General features: G+C 40.0%; 1 protein-coding gene across 8 annotated transcripts in view; it reads left to right on the top strand.

The window, feature by feature from the left end:
• CMKLR2 (chemerin chemokine-like receptor 2) overlaps positions 1 to 22,000 on the top strand; it is a 42,509-nt gene extending 20,509 nt beyond the window's left edge. The window contains exons 1-4 of one of the 8 annotated variants that reach the window (XM_072342018.1): positions 431 to 558; positions 8,619 to 8,927; positions 10,131 to 10,278; positions 19,349 to 22,000. In XM_072342018.1, coding sequence (XP_072198119.1) covers positions 19,365 to 20,417 — 1,053 coding nt within the window. In that variant the 5' untranslated portion in view covers positions 431 to 558; positions 8,619 to 8,927; positions 10,131 to 10,278; positions 19,349 to 19,364 and the 3' untranslated portion in view covers positions 20,418 to 22,000. Of the gene's footprint in view, positions 1 to 212; positions 559 to 1,254; positions 1,392 to 8,422; positions 8,502 to 8,618; positions 8,947 to 10,130; positions 10,279 to 16,794; positions 16,810 to 19,348 lie in introns of those variants that run through there. The other 7 variants (XM_072342019.1, XM_072342023.1, XM_072342021.1 and 4 more) reach the window with 7 other exon arrangements.
• Positions 22,001 to 23,125: the final 1,125 nt, after the last annotated feature.

Here is a 23,125-nt window from a genome sequence, read left to right as displayed (position 1 = left end):
CTGCAGTACATCCATTTTTTTAGTGTTTCCTCCTAAACCTTAACTGTTCCTACTGGAATAACTTTGTTCTCTACATATCAAATTCTGCTGATGCTGTTATTCAGGAAATTAAATAGGCTTCTACAATAATAGAAGAAAAACAACCAAACCTCTATATTAACCAAACCGAGTTTTATTCATGAATGTACTCAGAAAAAACCATTTTCCTTAATTTATGCAGACTCGGGACTTAAAAACAGGAAAGTGGGACCGTCGTGCAGAGTATTCAGGGGCACCACAGTTATCCTGCCCCAGAGCTGGATGACAGCACCGTAACTTAAAGGGTCTCATTCCAACTCAGAAATGCCAGACAGCAGTAACTGGAGTATGTGGGTGGGTAACTACTGCAGTGGTTCATCACTTTTTTGTTTGTTCTTTTTTATGTCAGGGGGTGATTTCAGTGGCTGTGCTGACTATTAAAAGAATGGAGAAACTCCAGTCTGCACATCTCCTCAGCCAGTTTCCACTGTTCAGAAGATTGAATGGACCAGATTTCCTCACAGAGGAGGGCCACACAAGGTAAGGCCTGTACGTGCACGTGCAGCCACTAACAGAGAAGGATGCCTGAGGAGAACATGTAGGGATACTTCAGCAGCTGACAGGAGAGGAGAAACACGCTGCGAACACGCAGCCTCAGCTCAGAGTTCTGTGAGAAGATGTACAGGATGAAGCAAAAAGCTGATCCGAAGTTATACGTGGATCAGGCACAAAGCACAGTGCAGCAGCAGCTCCCAAAATCAGGCGTGCCCAGCTGCGCCCTCACTTTATCAGCTCTGAAAATCCACGCAGGATTTCTCAGATTTGGGGTTTTGCAGGAACAGTTCCAGCTTTGTTAGGATGCTTCTGACTGTAAATATCTTAAGCTGCTGGATTAAAAAGTAAATCGCATCTGCGTTAGCATCAGTTTAGACACGCTACCGCTGGGACAAACGAAAAACAAAAGCACCGAAGAAACTCTAACGCCACTCGAGTACTGCAACAGGTCAGTGAGAAGAGAGCAGAAACGACGGCCCTCGGGGCGGAGCCGCGGGCAGCTCTGAGAGCCGTGGCAGGGCCGCGGTGCCCCGAAGGCTCCGCCAGGCACGGCCGAGCCCTGCCCGCCGCGATGCCCGGCTGCGGGGCGAGGCGGCGGCTGAGAAGCCGCTGCCGCCGCCATGCCCGTGAGCACGCGCGCTCCCGCGCAGGTCCGCCGGGCAGCGCGCGGACCCCGCCCCTCCCCGCGCACGCTGCCTCGCTCGTTCGCCTCGAAGGCCCCTCCCGCCGCCTGCCGCCTGCCCCGCAGCGCGCCTTCCCGCCGCTACACGCGCCACCCGACTCGGTCCCCAGCACCGCCTCACCTCCGTCCATTTCCAGTAAGTCCTTCCGTGCCACGCCGGGGTCATGGGACGCCATCCCGGCTTCCTGCTCCGGGGCGGTGCTGTGGGTGGGGCGGCGGGGCGCTGCGCTCCTCCCTTCGGGCGGTGGTTGCCGGGGCTTCTGAATGCGGTGGAGGCGTTGGCTGGGGCTTCGGTGTGGTGCTGGGTCTGCGCGCCTTCCGTGGAAATAAAAAAAGCTTTCAGTTTTCTCACAAGTGAGGTTAAGAATATGGGATAGTTCGAGTGTCCTATAGCTTTCAATCGTAGGCTTTTAGCGCTTTGGATCTAATTTCCTGTGGGAAAGCAGAGATTGCGTGTTTCCCTCGTGTTGTGATTGCTGCAAGCAGCGTGTTTTAAACAGCTGAAGCAGAAGCAAAGGTGACCAGCACTGACATGCGAAGACAGGTGCAGATACCAGCCATGACTTGTGCAGCAGGGGGAAATGACTGGAAAATTTAAAGTGAGGTTGCTGTACAAAGGTGCTGCTGTTGTGGGATTATGAAACTGTGGCTTTAGAAACGTCCTCCCACACCGAACGAGTAATTGAGCACAGAAAGTCTCACAGAAGAATTGTGCAGAACAGCAGGAGAAGGCTTCACTTTAGGAGGGAAATTACTCAAATTGCTGTTGGATTCATTGGATCCTTTTGCTTAGTTACGGATATGTATTAATTGCCAACAGATAAGTAGCTTATGCAGAACTTAAGTGGCCTGGTGAGGTTTTGTTGTCTTGATTTAATGCAGAACTTGGCAAAACTCTTAACTGATGAAATGAGAAGGGGAGATACTGCATTTAGGTGTGTATAGTATAGGGGTTGTGCTTCTCAAGGCTGACAAGATCCACGGATCAGTATAATTGTAGCTACATTTATTTTGTTGGACACAACTGAGTGAGACAGACTGGTCAGAAGGTATGGGATTGCAATACAAACATGCGAGGAGAGAATCAGTCGCTTCAGTAACATGGAAATGATTCTTGGTGTCAGTGATGGACTAGTGAAAACCTAGTTCTAGGGTGCATCCTGTGGGTAGCAATGGAGATATGTGACAAGCAGTCATAAAGTCTTGCAGATGTAGTATGTCTTCAGAGAATACTTTACATGCATGAAAGCTCAGGCTCATGGCCAAATTATTTCATGTTGGCAGAGTTGCATTGTTTAAAGGTATACATTCCATATGCAGCAACAGAGAGTAACAAATGAAAATCACGGTTGATGAAACTATCTGGGAGGAAAGCTGCTCAGAATCTCAGTTTGTTGCATATGTGCTTTCCATTTAAATTTTAAAAGCCTTTATTATCACTGAATTGCTGTTTTGGTAAAATTGAATGAATGACATCCATTGAGGGCCAGGCTTTGGGGTGTGCAGAGAGTACTGTAGCCAAATGGCTGCAGAGGTGGAGAACAAAACTGTTGTAGCCTGGACTACAAGGACAGCAAAATTCAAAACAGTCCAAAGCAAGTGTGTAGATTTTAGAGCACTTCAGTTCTGAGTGAACCGGAGAAAGGTGGATCTCTTCAGCTCTGTAGGGGAATGAGTGTTCCATGATATTAGATTAAAAGCTTTAATTATGAAGAAGTGTGGAATTCTCTTAAAGGAACATGTTTCTGAGGCACTTCATCCTAAAATAGAAATTATGATCAGACTTTCTACTAAGAAATTAAAGCTGCAGTTGAGTGGTTTGTATGCGTTGATCTAGCACTGCATGAAATACTTTCCTACTGGGCCAAGCCGACCATGCTACTGAAGGCAGCATAGGGAAAATGTTGTCTTGGTGTCCACACAGCCCTCTTGTGGAGCAAAATAAAACTTGCTTGAGTTTTCAAATTGAAGGGGAAATGCCTCTGGATCCTTTTCCCGTTTGAAACTCAGAATAGTGTTTGCTTCCAGAGAATGCATCTTTCATCATATAATGCTAAGTAGTTTGGTGTTACATTCACAGTTATTTCTACTCTCTGCTAATAACTGTTCAGTGAGTTCATCTCTCTGAAATAACAGTCTCTGTGTTTTCAAAAACGTGACACAAAGAACAGGACTAGGTCAGGAAATAGGCTGGGGGTTGCTTGTTGTGACCGGTCATGAATTGCAGGATATTCTTTCACCTTCAGCTTGTGCATAGATTTATTTTTAGCTTCAGAAATTAGAGTCCTTTAACATTCTGTAATTCCATTTCCCAATTGTTTTATGTTTCAAAAATAGCACCATTTAAACTTGCCTGTTTGATACAGTCAGATCAGCCCTTGAGAACTGTCAACATTTTCAAGTGTAGGTGTTGGTTACCAAATCACTCTGAATTATACAATAGTTTTTGAAATGGATGTGCTAGCAAATGCAGTAGAAAGAAGTAAAATGACTCCATTTGTCAGTGCTGAAGGGAGCTCTATGAACTGAGAGCCTCCACCTATGAAGGAAATGGAAAGAACAGTAGGTTCTAGTATTACCCACAAACAGATAGCAGGAGAGAAACACACTTAGAACAGCTTTATTCTCATCTACGTGGCAGAATGTGTTGATTGGCAGATTTTAAACTAGCCTTCTTTTTCATGGTGTAGGTGTGCCACAAAATGAATGCAGGTTTTAAATGAGAAGCTAATGTGAGCCATGAAATATTTTAAATAGGAATCGTAAGTGGCAATTATTCCCTTTTATCTCACCTCCCTTTCCATCATAGGAACTCTGAGATTATTCATGAAAGTAAATCTTTATCCCCATTATTCAGGCAGGGAATAACGTGTTTCCAATAGAACTAATTTTCTCAAAGCTTGTTGTTGGAGATGTATTCTCTTTTTTTAAGAGCATTCGGTGTTCAGGCTCCCAAAAGTTATCTACCTACTTTGACCCCTTTGAATTTCTAAATTAAATGTTCATTTATATAAATTTCAATTGAGCAGTTCCAGTTTTAAATAGATGTGGATGAATGTAAGATGACCCTGAGTGTAAAACACCTCAGCAGCTTCCTTGTCTGCAGCGTCATTTATGGGAGTCAGGAAGCTGCAAATATATATGCTATTATGTGGAGTCGGTTGGTGTTCTGCAGGCAGTTTAAGGTGGGGTCAAAATGTATCCCCAAGGCAGTTAAATAAATGCTCTTTTCTTTCACATTGGCTGTTCTAAAATTATATTTAATTTTTTAAATGTTCCCACAATAAACCACATAAAATATTTTCTTACATCCAAGGGCAAGCAGGCTGTACCTTGTTTTTACCTTGGGAATCATTTAAAGAGAGGCTTCTTTATCCTATTCAGAAAGAAAGAAAAAAAAAGGCAGGAAGTTAAATAGTGTGCAATAGAGAAGCTCTGTTTTTCTCCAGGGACAAAACTTGCTTTTAGTCTAGCAAAGCTGATAAGCAACAATATCAGCCTTAAAGAAACCTCTTTCTCTTCCAGTTGGAAAATACGGAGACAATTTCATGGAAAATTCAGAAAATGGAGAAGAACAAAAAAGCTTTGTTTGAGCGGTGTTCGGCATTTTGTGTGCTATTACTGTGTTTGTGTAGTTCTCTGGATCAGAGTTTAGTGTCTTTGTTTGTGGTCCCTCAGTAAACCAGAAGTCTCTTACATATTGGTGGATGGTCTATATGTGTAATACAGAGTCAGTTCTGCTTTGGACACGAGGTACCTACACTCAGTGTATTGCCCCTTTGCTTTGCTTCTCATCTTGAAATGAAGAAGTGGCAGTTTCCCCATTTGCACCCCTTTGCTTCATCTGCACTTCCATGTCAGGTGCCATTTTGTCAGTCTGCCCTCTGCTGCCATCTGTCACATTGCAACAAAGCGGAACAGAATACTGGTGGGAAGGTTCAGCACCACCACCACAACCAGTATGCCTTTCGGGAAGCTTGAGAGATAAGAGTCATGCACAGCATGGAAGTGTTCTTACAGCACAGTATCCAACCCAGTAACAGCCATTTTGTACCAAGCTCAGGTTTCTCAGATCCCTTTTCCTTAGAGAGGCTGAGGGCTGGGTAGGCTTTAGAATCAGAATCTTGCTCTCTCCCTTGACAGCAATCAGAGAAGAGCACAAATACAGAACAGCAACCGAGAGCTTACCTTTCGTCTCTTAAGTCTCACATTCATTGCTGTGGAAAATAACTTTGATACCCATAAGGTCAAGGGCACCTGGCACCTTTCACAATAAGTATTTACATCCACCAAGCAGAAAAACAAACTGATAAATGTAAAAAGCAACTTTAAAGATACAAATATATAGTGCTGAAACCACTGACCACTGTGTCTGCGAAGATCCACAGCTGATTAAGTTCTATTGGGACTTTGTTTGCCAATGGCTTTGCGCTGGTGTTCAGGAACCATTCTCCATTTATATACAAGGTGCTACTGTCCAGCTTGAAGCCTTTGCATGTTCATAAATCCTAAGGAATGTCAACAGCTAGACAGTACTGTAGAGAGTAACAGGCTTCACTGTTCCACACATGCCTACATATTTCTCTTGGTAAAATTCTGAGCAATACTGCCACAAAGCAGCAACCCTGCTTGATAGCCCTTGTGTTATACAGGCACCTTGTCTGTTATATTTCAGGGAACTGTCCTTCATTTTATATCAAAACCTCAGCTTTGCTTTCTATACTCTGCATGTGATGAGAACTTCTATTTAATTACCAATCACAGTTTACTTGTGTTTCAGAGCAGCTCTGTCACAGCTATTGCAGTAGATGATAGAAAGAGTCTAGAAGCAGGCAGTGAGGGACTGCCACTCTTCCTGCCCTCCTTACGATCCTGCTTGTTTTCTGTGTTGTTAATCATCTTTACAGACTATAACAATTTAGCTATGAATCATTATGGATGTTTGCAGAAAATGAAACTTAAATGACCTCCTGGGTCACAGAGTTATGTATGTTATGTGCAACACCAGGATATAATCACAGTAGAACTGTAGATTTGGGAGCTTAATCAAAGGGCTGGTATATAAAAGATGGATGATTTAACCCCCATAACTTAAACTTTGAATAGAGAAGAATAGGCGTAGGCACCCATACTGGTGACTTGGACCCCAAATGGATGGAGATAAATAAAATTCTGAAAAAGCATAGCTCACGTTGTCCTCTGCTTCTCCTTCACTTTCTTTTGAATGAGTGTCCAAGATTCATCATACATCTGTATTAGTTTTGTTTCTAGGAGTTGTATAAAGCACTGCTTTTAAAGATCTTGTTCAAACTTGTATGCAGATACATATATATGCACACACAGGTACAGTAATTCATTTCTATGTTTGTGTATTTTTTTTGCATGTTGATTAACTTCAACACGTTGTACATGAAAGTCTAAAGAATTCCAATATCTGCATAAAAAGATGTGGATCTGCTAAAAGCCAAAGCTCCCTTCATCGGGCTGTTTGGTCTACACCCTTGCAGAATGTTGTTGTAGTTGCTGACTATGGTATATAGTGGGCAGTTAAGCCACAAGCAAACACTGCAGCTTCACGGAAAGGATAGGCATGAATAGTCATTAGTTTCACGGAAAGGCAGGAAATTACTCTTTTCCTGATTGTCAGGTAGTTAAAAACAGTCTTTCCAGAGTGGATTTTTATCGGTGAGGTGTTGATTCAAACAAAGAGCACAAAAGAATAGTGAATAATTCAAAACAAAACAAACTGAACTCTAAACGTGTGAATCCTCAGAAAGTAAGTAGCTAATTTCAGCTTAAATGAACCCTGGGAAAAACTAATATCTTTTGTTTGACCGAATTTCCGAGTTCATGATTTAATACAACTTAGCTGATTTTATACATTTTGGATTTAGTCTGATGTGTTCTTCGGTGTTAAGATTACCTGCTCATTTTAATATACAGCTTGATAAGAACCTGTGGTCCTATGAGAGGGAAGTAATTGTCACAACAAGCAGGCAGGTTTTTGTCATGCTGGTAAATTACAGCTGGTTTGTTTTTGTTAGTCAGTTTGTAATTCATACTTCAGTTAATACTGTAAAGGCACTTTCAGAAGGCTTCGCTGTATTTTTCCTTCCACATATACTGTTTTTGTTCTAGAGGTTGCTTTTTTTGTGTGTTTGTTTCTAAAGAAAAGAAAAATTCTGATGCGTTTTAGAACTCATTTGCTTTTCAGTGGACCTAGTCTGTTAAATGCTGCTCAACCCCAAGTCTGTTATTTGTCTGAGAACTTTCTCCCTTATTCATTTTTATCAGATGTAAATTACTAGTTCGCTGCTCTGCAAGTCCTACACTTTCTCAAATGTAGAATAAAAACTCCAGAAGTTCATTAACTTACCCTGTTGAGAAGGCAAAACCAACGCAGTGAAATAGAAGCAGCTTCCAAATTGGAAAAGGCAAAGATATAGAAGCAAACAAGGAGTAATTTTTTCCATTTACCTTCTTCCAGGCATACAGCATTCAAAAGTTATCTGAAAAGATCTGGTATTCACACTGATAAAATTATATCAATGGTTAATGTGTTGCAAAAACATTGGACTCACCATTCCAGTTTTTAATCTGAGCTCAGAAGGAATTAAAACATAGGACGCTGTAGGAAGCAACTTACATTCCTCAGGGACTGATCAAAACTGCAGAAGAGTGAAGATATATATTTAGATCTGAACAGAAAACAAACAAAACAAAATCTTTTCAGATTAAAATGGAAGTTTGCCTGTAAAACCCTATTCTCTACTTTTTTTTTTGCTCACAGATACACTGCATGTGCAGGTCATACTGTGCAAATTCGGTAACTGTTCACCACTGCAGAAGTCCTTTTCAATTTAAAAGGAGGAAAAGTAGGTATAGCATACTGGCAGAGAAAAACATCTTTGAAATGCTATGACTTGCTCTTCCTAAGGGAGGGGAAAATAACCCTCCTTTTCCATGAAAAAATTGTTTCTACAAAATTTCTTCTGGATCCTTTGCAGCTGTGATTTCATGTTTTCCACTATGACAGGCAGAGTGAAGAAAATTGCTGTGTGAATTTTAATCCTCCCATGCTTTAGAAGGATGAAGGAGCTGAACTATCAACTCAATACATGTTAGAGTGGTCCCAGTCAGCTTAAGTTTATGGTGAAGGAAACAGCCCCTGTAGACAACTAACCGTTCACCATCTCAAACTAATAGAAACCATCACACTCATCAGACTACTCCCTGCACCAAGAAGGTGAAGAGCAATTGACATGTATTTAATTCTACTTTGCTTGCTGAAGTTTTTCTTTTAGTGTAGATCATATGAGGGTGTTTCTACCCAGTAATTTTCTCTCTCTTCTTACTCAAATAGTGCTTTGCAAGCCTAGGAATTAACTGCCTCACAATAACTGGATCTGATGGGGTACCTACAGAGATAGATTCATGTACTACTACAAGCAAAATACTCCACAGATCTGCAGTTAAGTGGTGCTTGTATTCATCCTATCCCAATATTTACAAAAGAACTGCTATTAAAAGAGCTTTTTATCAGCTAAGATTCACCTATCAGTTACCTAGAAGAAAGAAGTATTTAAACACCAAGAAATATGCAAGTGAGCTGCCAAATCATGAGGCCTTCTGAAGTATTTCTGCTCTCTTCAGGCAACCCAGCTATCTGTCTGTATGTCACATATTTGCAGGTATTATGTCCTACCACCATCATTTTCTCCAGGCCCAGACTCCATGTCCTGCTGTAACATAATCTCCATCCTTTCATTTGTAGCATTTTCCTCCTCATACAAGCTATCAGCAGTTTACATTATATTGGCAGAACAAGAAGAGCAGACGTGGAAGAAAGATAAAGCTGGTTGTTTTGATGGAAGGAGTTTCCGGCTCCTGATAGATTCTATATGTTCTGAGCCATAACTGTAGGGCTTAAAATCAATAGTCTTATTAACCAGGGGCTGAAATTTCAGCATTTTTTCTTCTCACTAATTCCCACTTTTTATTTTTATAACTTTTACTGGAATCAGTAGAGTTGATGCCTGGAAGATCTGCAGTTGACTAAATTCAATCACCATTGAACATTTTAGGTGTCTTGCATTAGTCACAGATGAGTACAGCTGTTAAGATTACTCCTTCCACTAGAAGATCCACTAGAAGATTTGGTTTTTGGTAAGAGTAGGCTGACAGACCTACAGCTGACTTAAAATGATATGATGAATGCAGTACCATCAAAGTCAGGTGAAGCTATGGTATGAAGATACTAGGAGAACAATATTCCCATTTTACTGGCTGAGAGGCTAAGGTATATGGATAGCACGAGGCCTGACCACAAACACTCGGCAGCCTCTCAACAGAACTGGGATTCGAGCCAAATCTCCCCAAACCCAGTTCAAATGTCCGACCACAGAATTGCACTGACTGGTGGGCAAGAGGATAAGTAACTCAAGCTTTAGGAAGTTCACTTTTCTCTTGCATACAAAAAGGAGATTAATAGTAATAAATATAAATTGAAAGTATCTCACCATACAGTTAACAAACAATGCTTTCAGTGTAGCTTCTTAAGCATCTTTCTGCTCATTCGACATTATTTTCTATAAACCAGAGCGGTCAAGAACAAAGTAGTACTGTTAAAATCCTTCTCTACATAACAAAAAGCAGCCTGCAACTGTAAAGTCCATTTCCATTCATCAGCAACCACATCTGTTGCTTGCTTGGACACTGGCCAGAATGATTCATTCACATGTCTAACATTTATTTTGGTGAAATGCTGGGATTATACAGAAGGGCAATATTTCAGAACTGGGTTTAGCAAACCAAGGGAAGTTGGAAACAACTTCCTCACAGCTGAAAACAAACACGGTGTTATATCATTCTACAGCTTTATTAAGAAGAAGGCAGTAGCCAAGTGAAGCAGCTGGAATCACACTGAAGTCACTCTGAACTCTACAGTTCACTTCATTCTTCCTTCTGCTACAGAGAGCACATCCCTTACTCACAGTGTGCTTCCTTCTTAAGAACTTAAGAAGGTAGGTCAATCTTTCTATTAAGTTTTAAATCTTTCTCCTTTCCTTCAGAATAACATGTATCTACAAACACGATAACACTTGCAAGCAAATTCTGTAAGGTAGTATACCGGTTTAAAGAGTTTCTTAGTATAAAGAATGTGATACTTGTTTGTTTCAAAGGTTATTTTGAACCAACCCCGAGGCAAGAAGGGATGAAAATAGGTGTGAATTTCATTTTCAATAACTTTCAAATACGTTTATATGCTATTCAAGAAGTATTTTAGCCAGCCAAAGAATGCCAGCTGACCTCAGCTGAAATATCTCTCCATACCTTGTGTTAGTTTTATTTGTTTGCTTTAAGGCTTAGGGATAGTACATCTACAGCTATCACAAATTCCAGTAATATGAAAAATAAGTATATTGGTTCTGATCTAGATTGTAGAACAGGATATTATTTCAACATCAGTTAACAAATTGACTGTTAACAGTTGACAAATACGTAATTGTTAACAGGATGAGAACATCATTATTCTGAACAGTTACAGTCATGCAGAATTATAAAGAGATCCTTATGAGCTGAGCTGGAAGGTGTGTGCATTTCTCCTCTGCTATCATGAAGTAAGGTCGAGTGATGCGAATCTAGCTGTCAGTAACTACGTGGAATGGAGTTTTCTAGGAAACAAGATTTAAAGCTTCTTATATGAGAATATAATAAGCAAGGCTGAATTTCACCTCCTGTTCAGCTCTAGTGATACCCACATCATTGTCCCCTCTAGCCTTTTTAAATGCTATCTTGCAAAATTAAACAAAATACCAGAAGTCTTTTTGTAGCTTTATAGAAGATGCATAGACTCACTAAGAATTAAGACACGTTTGCTTTCTAACTGAATACAATTTTCTTCCTGAATAACATGACATTTAAATTTTTCAGTCTGTGATCTGTTCTTAGATATTTTTGTGTGCGAGTACGTGAATAATTCCACTATTCCAAATAGTAAATAGATAGTTTTGCAGAACACTGTAGTCTGCTGAATGCTTTTGTTACTGGCTTTTCTATTCATTTTGTCATGTGGAATGTGCCAACAGTTCTGATGTCTCTCTCACTGCAGTTACTGGTTGTCTGGCTAATTTTCACTCATTATTTCTAATAATGGCTTGATTTGTGTTCATTCAGTCTGAAGCTAAAAGTTTCATAAGAGAGCAAAGCTGCGTTGTTGCTGGCTTTGCAGAAGAGAACCGAATTGGAGGAACAGTTTCTCATGGCACGTTACCAGAAGAAACTGCTGAGGCTGGGGCGGGCAGTTCCCAAGAGACATTTAGTTTTAGAAAGGAAGATATCATCACGCATGGATCATCTATCCAACACTCTTTGCTACTTTTACAGTGTGCTTTAAGTTCCTGACACAAAAAGAAAAATTGTCCTTAAAGCGTTTGCTTCTATGCTCTTATTTTCAGCATGCTCCATATGCCATGGGCTTGGAAACATGAGATTAAAAAAAACCAAACACATATAAGGCTATGACCACTCTCTTCTAGAGACAATTTTCGCTGGCATGCTGCAGCTCTTTTTCACCTGCCCACTGCTTTACTGCATTGCATTTCTTTATTCTTTTCATTGGTGAGCCCAATGACAAAATAACCAAACCAATAGAAATAAGCCAGGTTTGGCTTCAGGGATATCCAGGCACTCCAAAAGGCTCCAGACTTTGCCAGGAACTTTAGCTCCTATAGGGTATCCAGTATCTACCATTATTCTTACACTTTTCTAACCCTAAAATCATTAAGAGTTGTAGATGCAGTTTTAACATATTTATTACCATTGGCCATCTAGTACCCGGGTATACATGTGTAAGAAAGGAAGCCAAACAAATTTTTCCATGGTTAGCCTAATGTTTAGTTATCTGTTTACTTCTTTTGACTTCAGTTTTCTTTGTTGGACTTTTTTTTTTTTTTTTTTTTTTTTTTTTTAATATCAATCAGGTCACCACATGCAATCAGGAAAACATGCACAATCTAATAGGCAGTGAATGGCACTTTTAATTTCAATTCTAGAATTCTTGATTAGATCACAGAAAGAACTTCCAGGAGGACAGAGAGCAATGTATTCCCATCTCTGTCAGCTTCATTAGTCTTCTTCTAAACTGCCTGTTTCTTTCTTCCCTAATATCTCTCTCCTGTCCCTTTCTGACATTTCTCAGAAGAAATATTTCAAGAATTATAAGACACGAGTGTGAAGAACCAGCACCTTTTCCCTTTATCTGTAAAATCTGTTTGCCTCTTCATTGCTTTGGCAAGGTCTGGATTCTACTTTCATCTCTTCTTTTCAATCTACTGTTTGGCTTTAGGCAAGTTACTTCTGCTCCTTTCCCTATTTCTTGTGTCAGTTTATTCTGTTTTGATTGTAAACAAGGTAGGAATTGTCTCATTATGTGCTTACTGCACCTAGATGCAGTGAGGCTTTGATCTCCAAAGGCTAGGGCCTTTGAATACTTTCCCAACACAAAATGCTTGCCTCTTTCAGCAAGTGTGAGCCTGGCACAGCAAGTTTTGATCTCTTGAGAAGCTACCTGGTTAACAGAGACAAGAAAACTGTAAGTAGCCCCTGAAGCATTAATGTAATACAATTTTCAACACTCCCATTTCTTCTTTCTGGTAATCTTTCAAAGAGCTCAACCTCATATTGTTCAAGTGAGATGTTCCGTAAATGTTAAGAACCATTGTCCTTTTAAGAATATTAAGTAAGGTGTTTCTCAGTGTCTTAAACTCTTACTGGAGCATACTGGGCGATGTCTGGTGATTTTCCACATGACATAAAAGTGATTTGCAAAGGTAATATACGAAACCTGTAAAACTAGTATTTCCAAGCTTCTAGTTCAGCATCTGAATCAGATGTCATCTATTCAGAGGGCTGCTAGGAAGTATTCCCTGTACCACATTAGGGAAATACATAAATATCTAGTCCTCCTGAAATTGTTTTACTAACATGGTATGGGTTTTTAGTTGCTTTTTTTCTTTTTCTGTTTAGTCTTTCAAGTATAAACTTGAGTCTAAAATAATGAGAATGAGAGCAAAAGCTGATTGTACAGTTAAGATATCACCTCTTCCCAGTGCATATTCCAAGGACATCCAAGTTCCTGTGTTTTCTTTGGAGATGGAAATCTTAGTGCATGGGATCTGCATGAAAATAAACCAGTTTTTACCAAAAGCAGTTGCTGGCTCTAGAGACTTTTGAGTTACCTGTTTATAGAAACAGGCTGCTCAATTGCAGCAGTTGTCTGAATGATTTATTCTATTCAAACCAGAGTTACTGTAGATATTTTTCCTATTATGGAAGCATTTTTTAGATACAGAGTTGGGTTTTCCATTTGTTGTTTAATGTTTCTGTGGCAGCAGAAATCCATGCCTGAAATCATTGTTTTACCAGTATTAGCTGTGTTTGTTCTATGAGTTAATCTCATTGCAAGACTCGCTTCATCTGTACAAAGTGTTACGAGACTATTATCTGGTCAGATGACTTCAATACCACAGATGAAGTGGTGTGTTATGACTAACAGTATCATGTTTGGCCTTGCTTAAAGACAGTTTCTTTTGGCATAAGTTTTAGAAAATGTCTAGCTAGGACCTTGCATATGCATTTCTAACACTGTTTCAGTGAAAGACATGATGGAGAATGATGATTATTTATCTTCTAGAGCAAACCTATATCTGTACTCCATCTTGAAAAATGTTTCTAGTCCATGTCATACCATCACGATCCATGCAAGTTGTTGACCTCACAACAGCATAAAAAGCCACTTCGTTACTGTATGTCTACTGACCATTTGAACAATTGTGCATTTTTGTGGAAAACAAGTCTTGATTCTGCTCATCTGTGTACCAGATAAAACAGCCACTTTCCTAGAAGCTTTGTCTGCAGGGTCAGATTTAAGCTTAAATTATACCATATACCATGTACCATATACCATTAAATTATACCAATTTAGTCTTATAATATGGGTGTACCAGACACTTCTTGCTATAAGAATGTTTCCACAAGGAGGCAAGTGGTAATCTTACATACATAGCTGGCTGATGCCATTTTTGTCTATTAACTTTAGGATCTTTACTTATGCCTTTGTAAAATACCTTCCAGAACTACATATATATTCTTCTAAGAAGCTTGCTCAGCCTTCTGTGTTTTGAACTTCACAGATGAACATGAAATTCATCCAGTAGTTTATCTATTTGAAGCTACATAAATTTAAAGTTTGGTACCTCAAAAGTCTGAAGGTCTTCCCTCCCCCCCAAATGAATTCTGTATCCCAACAAATTGCTAAAACATAATGACAAGCAGACTTTGGGTGGCCTTTTGAAAACCTAGCTGTTCTCTAGCATCTAATTCTTGCTAATGACAAATGTTGAAGTGAATCAACCTAGCAGGCTTTCTGGTAGCCATAAGATCATACATGCAGAATATGCTATGCTCAGAATTATTAATTAAAACATTAAAAGGAGGGTTTTTGTGTTATACATTGAAACTAACTATTGAGACAACAAGCTCCACATACTATAAATTTCCTATTAAGTCAGGGCCAGCCATTGAGACCTCTGAAATCAATTCAGCAGCCCAAAGGCTCTCAGCACTGTTTAGCACACTGAACAAATAGATCTAGAGGCGGCCACTCAAATATTTGTTAACTTCTAACTGACAGACAGTGAATAAGCTTTTCCTTTGGACATATCTGTCAACTTCTAAAATTTTAGGTGAGGGAGATACTGCATGGGCTGCAGCCCAAACACATGGCATAAATTACCAGTGCAGTTAAATTGGACTGTAACTCGCATGGTTGCCCAGAGAACTTTGAACCTCTAGGAGGACCTTACATTGAGTGAGGTGGAAGGAAATAGCGACTGTTTTGTTTGTCTTCTATTTTAGACTGAAAACCCAGCCTAATTTCATTCCAAAACCTTTCCACTGACCTCAGGGCTGTGGCATGGTGAGGTCAAATGACTTCCCTTGGTCAGAGGATGCATGCGGCACAGCCAGGAATAGAGCCCATAGACCTTGTCCCATATCATAACTGCAAGGCCCTTCTTACTGTGACAAAAACTGATCTGTTGTGAGCAGGTTCAGTCATTAGTCTGAGTTGTCACTATGGCTCACCTTTCTAGAATACTATCATGGTGGCAGAGAATACAAAATTCAGGTACTTGTAATTAAAAAAAAACAAACAAAAACAAACAAACAAACAAAAAAAACAATCTGTCAATTCAGATCTTGTTCTGCATTTCCTCCCTGAAATGCAAAGCCATTTCATGCAACATACGGTAAAATTTCTTCCCAGCAGCTCTTAGGCTTTATGTTTTTGATACGTTTATTAACAATCCTTGTTTCTTTGAACATTCTGTCCTAGGATCTGATCTCTCACTAACAGAGAGTCATCCTGTGATACTCCTATGAAGTCATTTCTTAATTGATTTCCATTTTACAGAAGGGGACAGGAAATGAAGTCTCCTAGTCAAACATTCTGAAACTTATTTGCTTAAAATTTAACAACTATATTCATAATTAATCAACTGAATCAAGGAAACTCAGTTTTCAGAGCTGCTTGTGACCTCAGCAAACAGGAACAGACCACCAGTCAAAGGACAGATGCTCAGCATACACTTTATACAGACTGTGTACTGTTTAAAAAGAAGACAGGATGAAGTCTAAGCTTGGTTGTATTCATCCAAATGCAATACGACACTGTTCTGTAACCTGTAGCTGCTCCCAGGCCCTATTGCCAGGTCTCTGACCACATTTTCCTGTTTATTAAAAAATATTTTCCTCTCTGTTGCCCTTTTTCACATCCCTGGAACAGTAGGGTCTGAGACACTGAACTGCATCATCTCCCTCTCCCTTTCTAACAATAGACCTAAAAACCAAATGGAAACTACCAAAAGCCTTTTTTCTATTGGACTTATTTGCAGACAGGTTCATGAAAGTCTTCTCAGTCTGGAAATTAGACAATTCAGCAAAGACTGTGCAGGAAATCAGAAACAAAATAAGGCATAGATTTCAATTTCTTCAGTTTAAAGACCTGAACTTGGACTTCAAGATAGTTCTGCTTCTTAAAGTATATTAATAAATAAACCCATGTGTTTGGGGCTTTGTAACACAAAGAAATATCTGTTGTGGATGATGGTTAATGGCTGTCCCAGGATAAAAAAAAATATAAATATATACCTGCATCCTTACTGCCTTAAAACAGGATAGCTCCACTGAAAATCTCCTACTGCTTATCTTTCAAAGAGCAGCACCTAATGCTGTGAAGCTTGTTACAAAAGTGCTTTGTATATATGGAAGTTAAATGCAGCAGCTTCTGGGCTTTGTCTTGCCATATAGCATAATTTCATCATCTATGCCCTGGGAGCAATGGTAAACAATGTTCCTCCCACTTTCTTACCCCACTGCTGAAGAGTTACTTTACTGGAAGACTGGGAGTTAGAGATAAGGAAAAAGATAGTCAAAGAAAAATATTTCCTCAAAGTACATTGCCTTTTAGACGTGTGCTCTTTGAGTGGAGGCTTGTAAGTACTCGATATTTAGCTGCTTTCTCTCTGCTGTACATCATCTGTGAAATTCTATATATCAAATGAATGTTGTTGGGCAGTAGGCAAACATCTGTTATTGTTGTTTTTAACCCAGTTAGGAAAAGGTAGTTTTGGGGTTACACTTCAGGGGAGAAAATGCTTGAATCCAAGTGTTGTATTGTGCTTGCTACTGAGAAACTTAGAAGCAAACCTGATTAATGACTAACATACAGGATGTTAATCATCAAGATACTGGAAAATCACACTGGTTTATTTAGTTGCATAAATTCAACTTGAAGGTGTAATTCTGTATACAGGCAAAGGCACTTAAAAATCCAGTTAACTTCAGTGCTTTCTGAAACTGTCCAAATGTAGGGTTGTTCCAGATGTTAGTGGTACTGCTTCTTGTTTATACCATTTCTCAGCAGATGTTACGCTGTTTGAAAAAATTACTCAGATGGGTGGTACCCGTATTTGATGCAGAGTCTACCCCCACGGGGCATGTAATTACATGAGTACGGCCCAATACATATCATTTTATCAGGAGAGCGAAGCAAATAACATTCCTTTAGCTTGATGCAAATTGCAAGGGGCAAATGCTATCTTAGCCTCTTGATGGATGAGACTCTAGTGACTTTTATTACTATTTTTCTTCTTCTTTTTTTTTTTTTAAAGAAAAAAAGCATAAAAAAAAAAACAACCAAAAAAAACCCAAACAGAAACAAGAGATATGAAGTTACACAGCTTTCTTGTTCTAGCCTTGTCTCATCCATCTATAAATGAAAACTCAAATCCTGACAATGTGTGCACATACATAGCTTCACTTACGCAAGGAAAGTTACGTATATAAATACAGGCCTGCAGATGTGCTTCTGCAGGCAGTTTTCTCCTGACATGCTGCTTCTGTTGTCTTTTAGCATACCAAAATAATGGAATTGCAGGAATGCATAGCTGGGTTCCAAAAGTGCAGGCTGAATCTCAGTTTCTGAACAGAGCTAGCACTCAAAAATGTACCATTGAGCTCATGTGTGGTACAGCCAATGGGCTGGTCACATCCTGCTCTTAGTGCAGCCAAAAAGCATTGCTTTAAAGGACAACAGAAATTAGCAGAATATTTCTTTTGAGTATAGAAGATACTTTTGTCAGACTGTGGTTATCTATGCTATTCTTTCTCTGTGCTTTGGAATGAACACAGAACCTCTAAATGCTTTTTCCTGCTTAACTATCATTTAATGTTTTCCTGTGCATTTCTTCTTTCTTCTGGATCTTTCTATTGGTTCATGTGTTCCCTTTTACTCCTCCTGTCCCTCCTACGCTCTTCCTCTTAAGCTTTAGAGGAAAATTCCTATTTGAAAAATTACATTGTATTTGCAAGTTCCAGAAGCTTTTGTAAGTGAAGAAAATGGAGACTTTTTTTAAAGACAAGCTAAACAAACAAGTAAACAAAAACACAAACCTAACATAATGCATTTCCAGCTGTAGCACTTACAGTGCCTATTACTCTCCTGGAAACTTGGTTTTCTTCCCTCCGTTTCTCAGACCACTAATGGAAGAATATGCCAGTTGTATGCATTGCCACTGAAATATTTTCCTTATATTTCCTTCTCTACATCTTTTGCTGCATTTTGTCCGGGCTGTATTCCAGGGAATCTAACACTGATTGCATCTGAGAGTCAGCATTCCTTGATATGAGGATGAGTGTGTGCAATAGATAGGAATAAAGCCATGAACCTTCACTTGCTGGCAAAATTACTGCCTATATTTTGTTAACTATAACTTGAAATGTGTGAGGATGCACTTTTTTTTTTTTTTCTCCCCACTATAAAAGAAGGCTTCCTGGCACCCCCTTGCCTTTGTAGATGCCCAGCACTACTTCGATTTTTGATACAGATACAGTCTGTTACTTCAAATAGGATCAGAGCAGTTGTAATGCAATACAAAGTACAGCAACGACAGCAGAGCAACAAGGTCCTAGGCTGTGGCAAGTGAGAGTTTTCTCAAATTTGAACAGCTGTGGGCACAGAAATAAAGAAAAGAAGTTGCTTACCTTCAGAAGGTGTCACGTAAGCAGGGATCTCCAACAAAATACCCTTACCTCTGCTGCCAACCCTTAAATGAGGTCTGGTAATCTCACTGCATCTGGTAATCTCACTGCATGCACCTGAGCTCCCCTGTTTTGGCCCTGCCTTCCTGCCAGGTGCCCAGTCACTGTTCAGGCTGTGACTTAGCATTTCCACTACCATGCTAAAATACCAAACCCAAGAATACAAATCACACTTCAGCTGAACTATGCACCATCATCTACCAGTCATGCTGTGGTCAGTGCTCGCTTAAGATATAAAAGCAAGGAAAACAGTTCCCAGACTGCTTGTCTGAATTTTTTCTTGAAATGTCTGCAGCCAAAATACTCCTCAAGCTTTGTAATAGAGGCTGACATCTAGGAAGTGAGAGATAATATGAAACTAAACTCAAAGGAGTTGCAGGTTACTATGTACAGCAGTTCCCCTTTGATTGTTGCATTTCTTTTCTTCCCTAGAAAGCAGCTGTGCAACATGACATTTGAAGATTTTGAGAACTACTCTTACTTCTATGACCTGCCTGAGGAAGAAGAATCACCCCAGTCTACCCTCAGCATTGCCCATATGATTTCCCTTTCATTTTACAGTGCGGCATTTCTTCTGGGAGTCCCAGGCAATGCCATTGTCATCTGGTTTATGGGCTTCAAGTGGGATAAATCTGTCTCTACACTCTGGTTCCTCAATCTGGCCATTGCAGATTTCATTTTTGTTCTCTTTCTGCCCCTTTATATCACATACGTGGCAATGGGCTTCCACTGGCCTTTTGGGAAGTGGCTCTGTAAAACGAACTCATTCATTGCACTACTGAATATGTTTGCCAGTGTTTTCTTCCTGACATTCATCAGCCTTGACCGCTACATCCGCCTCGTGCACCCAGTTTTTTCCTACAAGTACCGGACTATAAAGAGCACCCTCATTCTTAGTGTGGTCATTTGGATGTCAGCTGCAATTATTGCTGGCCCAGCCTTATACTTCAGAGACACAGCTACTGCTCTCAACAATGTCACCATCTGCTACAACAACTTCCATGTGCATGACAGAGAACTCATTTTGCTGAGACATCACATTTTGATTTGGGTGAGGCTTGCATTTGGTTACCTCTTTCCTCTACTGACCATGGTTATTTGCTACTCATTGCTGATTGTTAAAGTAAAGAGGAGAACGGTGTTGACTTCTAGCAGGCTCTTCTGGACCATCATTGCTGTAGTTGTAGCTTTTTTTCTTTGTTGGACACCGTATCACATATTCAGCATTGTGGAGCTCTCTGCTCACCATGATGAAAACTTGCACGCCTTACTGCAGGATGGCATTCCTCTCTCCACAGGCCTTGCTTTCATCAACAGTTGTCTCAATCCAATCCTCTACGTTCTCATTAGCAAGAAGTTTCAGGCTCAAGTCAAGACAACAGTCTCTGAGGTGCTAAAATTGGCACTGTGGGAGGTGAGCCGCTCAGGAACCGTCAGTGAGCAGCTGTGGAGCTCAGACAACACTCATGCGCCTGTGCACCATTGTGAAACTGCTCAGTGACTGTTCATCACCATCCATCTATAAAATAGCTGACAGATTCGGAGGGGTTGTTGACTTCACATCTGCCAATGAAATGTGCATCTTTGCATATACAGTTTTATATTAACAGCTGGCTTTACTGTGCTTGCTACTTTCCTTTAAATGTTTTTAAAGGATACATCATTTGGGTGTGGTGTGGTTGCAGCGTGGACAGCCTGAATAGAAAGTTGTCTAGGTTTTCTATCAGGAATATTGTTGTAATCCCGTTGTTGACAGTACTTCACTGATCTCAAAAGAGCACATAACATTCCTCTGATCACCACTGATAACACTTTTGATCTAGGCATCCTCTTGAGAGATCATAGTCAGGCATCAGTGGTTTGTGAGCTTCACAAGTATTTCACTGTCGTTGAAAGTAGGAGTCACCCAGCCAAAAGAAGCTGTCACTGGCTTCACTCTGCAATCAGAGAAGTAACTCAATGCAGAGAATACTGAATTGCGGCCTTGTCCTTCTAAAGAATCATGGAAATAAAATGTTTTCTCCCATTGCTTTGCCTTATACTGAGCCAAGCCACGGGGCTGTGGTTTCTTGTCACTTTTGTGCTTTTCATGCCATTTGGTTGGTGTTTCAGAAAGTATTTTGGCTCATTTGAAATACATAAAGAATTAGTGGAAATGTCTCCTACTGAATCTGAGACCTAAGGCCCTTGTCACGTGTTCTTTTTGTGTTTAAACTTCCAGGTTTTAGTGATTTCACAATTATTAGCTGTTTTCTGCTGGTCTTGCAAACAAAGGTTAAAGTGCAGTAAAACATTCTGTCTTAATGTCTAAAAATTGAACAATATTCTTTCACAAGCATGTAGCCAAATTCAGACTTCTCTACTAAGCTGCTGTCAAGATTGTATATCCACAATACAAAGTTCACTCGCATTAGAAAGAGGCAGTAGACCCAGTTGTCCTATTTTCTGCTCCAACTTGTTGCCTGCTGTAGAATCACACCTACACCAATGTAAATATACACGCTAGGTGGAGCAGACCTATTTCTGAGGCAGTACCACTTAACTGAGAAATTGTATGAGAAATAAAGCTCTGCTAAGAATAAAAGCATAAAGCTTTCAGTGAATTTGAACTAGGCTTTTATTGTTACTGGCCTGCATACGTAGAGTAAAACTGGCTTCCAGATAATCTACATGCTAACACAAGTTGCGTTTATACTGTAAATGAGGCCTTATATGTAAAACTGTGCATCTGTATGCATGCGTAAGCACATCCAGTACTGACAGCTGCATAAATAGCAGCTGTCTGATTGTGGTCTGTAGCTGTTTCTTTGGGTTCTGGTCTGAGTTTGAGTGAGGCTGAACCTATGGAATTTCAGTGTATTTAACTTTGGGCTGGAAAGTTGGTAAGCAGCAGTCTTTCCTTTGAGTCATTCACTGCCTGGTACATAGTGACTCACATGGAATATTTTGGAACTATGCAGCTGAATGTGCCTAAATCAACTGCAGTTTTTTGTCACATGTTCCTTGACATCTTTCTAAGAATGATGTGTTTTAGTGCTTCCTTTCCTGACTGTACTACAAGTGGAGTAATAAAGTTCTATTAGCTCTGAAGACCACGTTCATTTGCTTTTCTCAGCAGCAAATCAGCTGTGACTGTTCACAGAACGGCGCTGTCCTGACATTCCTGGAAGATGAAAGAAAACCCTGACCTTTGTGTCACAGGAATCAAAGTTTATTCAGCTTTCTTCATGCACATTAGGTATATGAGGACAAATATCCGCAATAATGAGCTAGATTTTCAAACAAGAGAATTTTACATTTGCTTTGTCTTGTGTACATAATCAGAAAATGCTTTACAATACTTTGCTTGGATTACCCCTCTGGATTAAAAAAAGCAAAACCATTGCCAACATTTAACCACCACCTTAACCAAAAGACTCCCCCAGATAATATAGAATCTGGCCAACATCAGTCCTGGTCTGTGGAAAAAATGGCCTACCAACTTTGTAAGGTGATTACTACCTTCTTCATAGCAAAATCAGCTACATAGTTGCCTCCAGCTCATTTTCTGCAAGAGGAATGAAGATACCTAATCAGAACAAACAGCATTCTTGGTTTCCATTTCCAAAGAATAAGTGAAAATACCAATTACTCTCCTACACTGCTTGGACAGAACAATGCTCATTCAAAGCTATAAAATGAAAAAAAAAGCCACTCTGATTTTCCTATGATACTGCAGAAAAGAACAATACAACAAAACTCAACTGCAGCAGGTTCTGCTCTTCCCTGCTTCATAATGCTTGTTCTTTTGAAGATTGTGCCCAAGTGTTTCTGACACTCTCATTAAAACTCTGTTACTTTAAAAATAGAGTGACAACTGGCAGCCCTTTTCAAAATGAGGCACCGGTGTCCTCCCATGCTCCAACATGACTATATTTAAGATCTCAAACCTACTATTCATCTTGTTGTTACAGGTTACATTTGAATCAGGAATGTCTCATTCACTCTAAGATACACAGTGACACTGTAGAGACATTTTAACAAAGTAACAAGATATTATCCACCTGCATTAACTGTAGCCACTGCGCCCCATTAATCCTCACTCAAGTACGTGGCACCGCTAGACCACCAACGCCTCGGTCTTCTTGAAGGAACACACTGCGCCCTAGCGATCTGTACCTTAATTGCACCTCAAGGATCTCAGTCCTGCTACTCAAGGTTAAAAACCAA

This window comes from Excalfactoria chinensis, chromosome 7, assembly GCF_039878825.1.
Source record: "Excalfactoria chinensis isolate bCotChi1 chromosome 7, bCotChi1.hap2, whole genome shotgun sequence".
Taxonomy (NCBI): domain Eukaryota; kingdom Metazoa; phylum Chordata; class Aves; order Galliformes; family Phasianidae; genus Excalfactoria; species Excalfactoria chinensis.
Note: the sequence above shows the minus strand (reverse complement) of the source record. Positions and strands in the feature narration are given on the sequence as shown.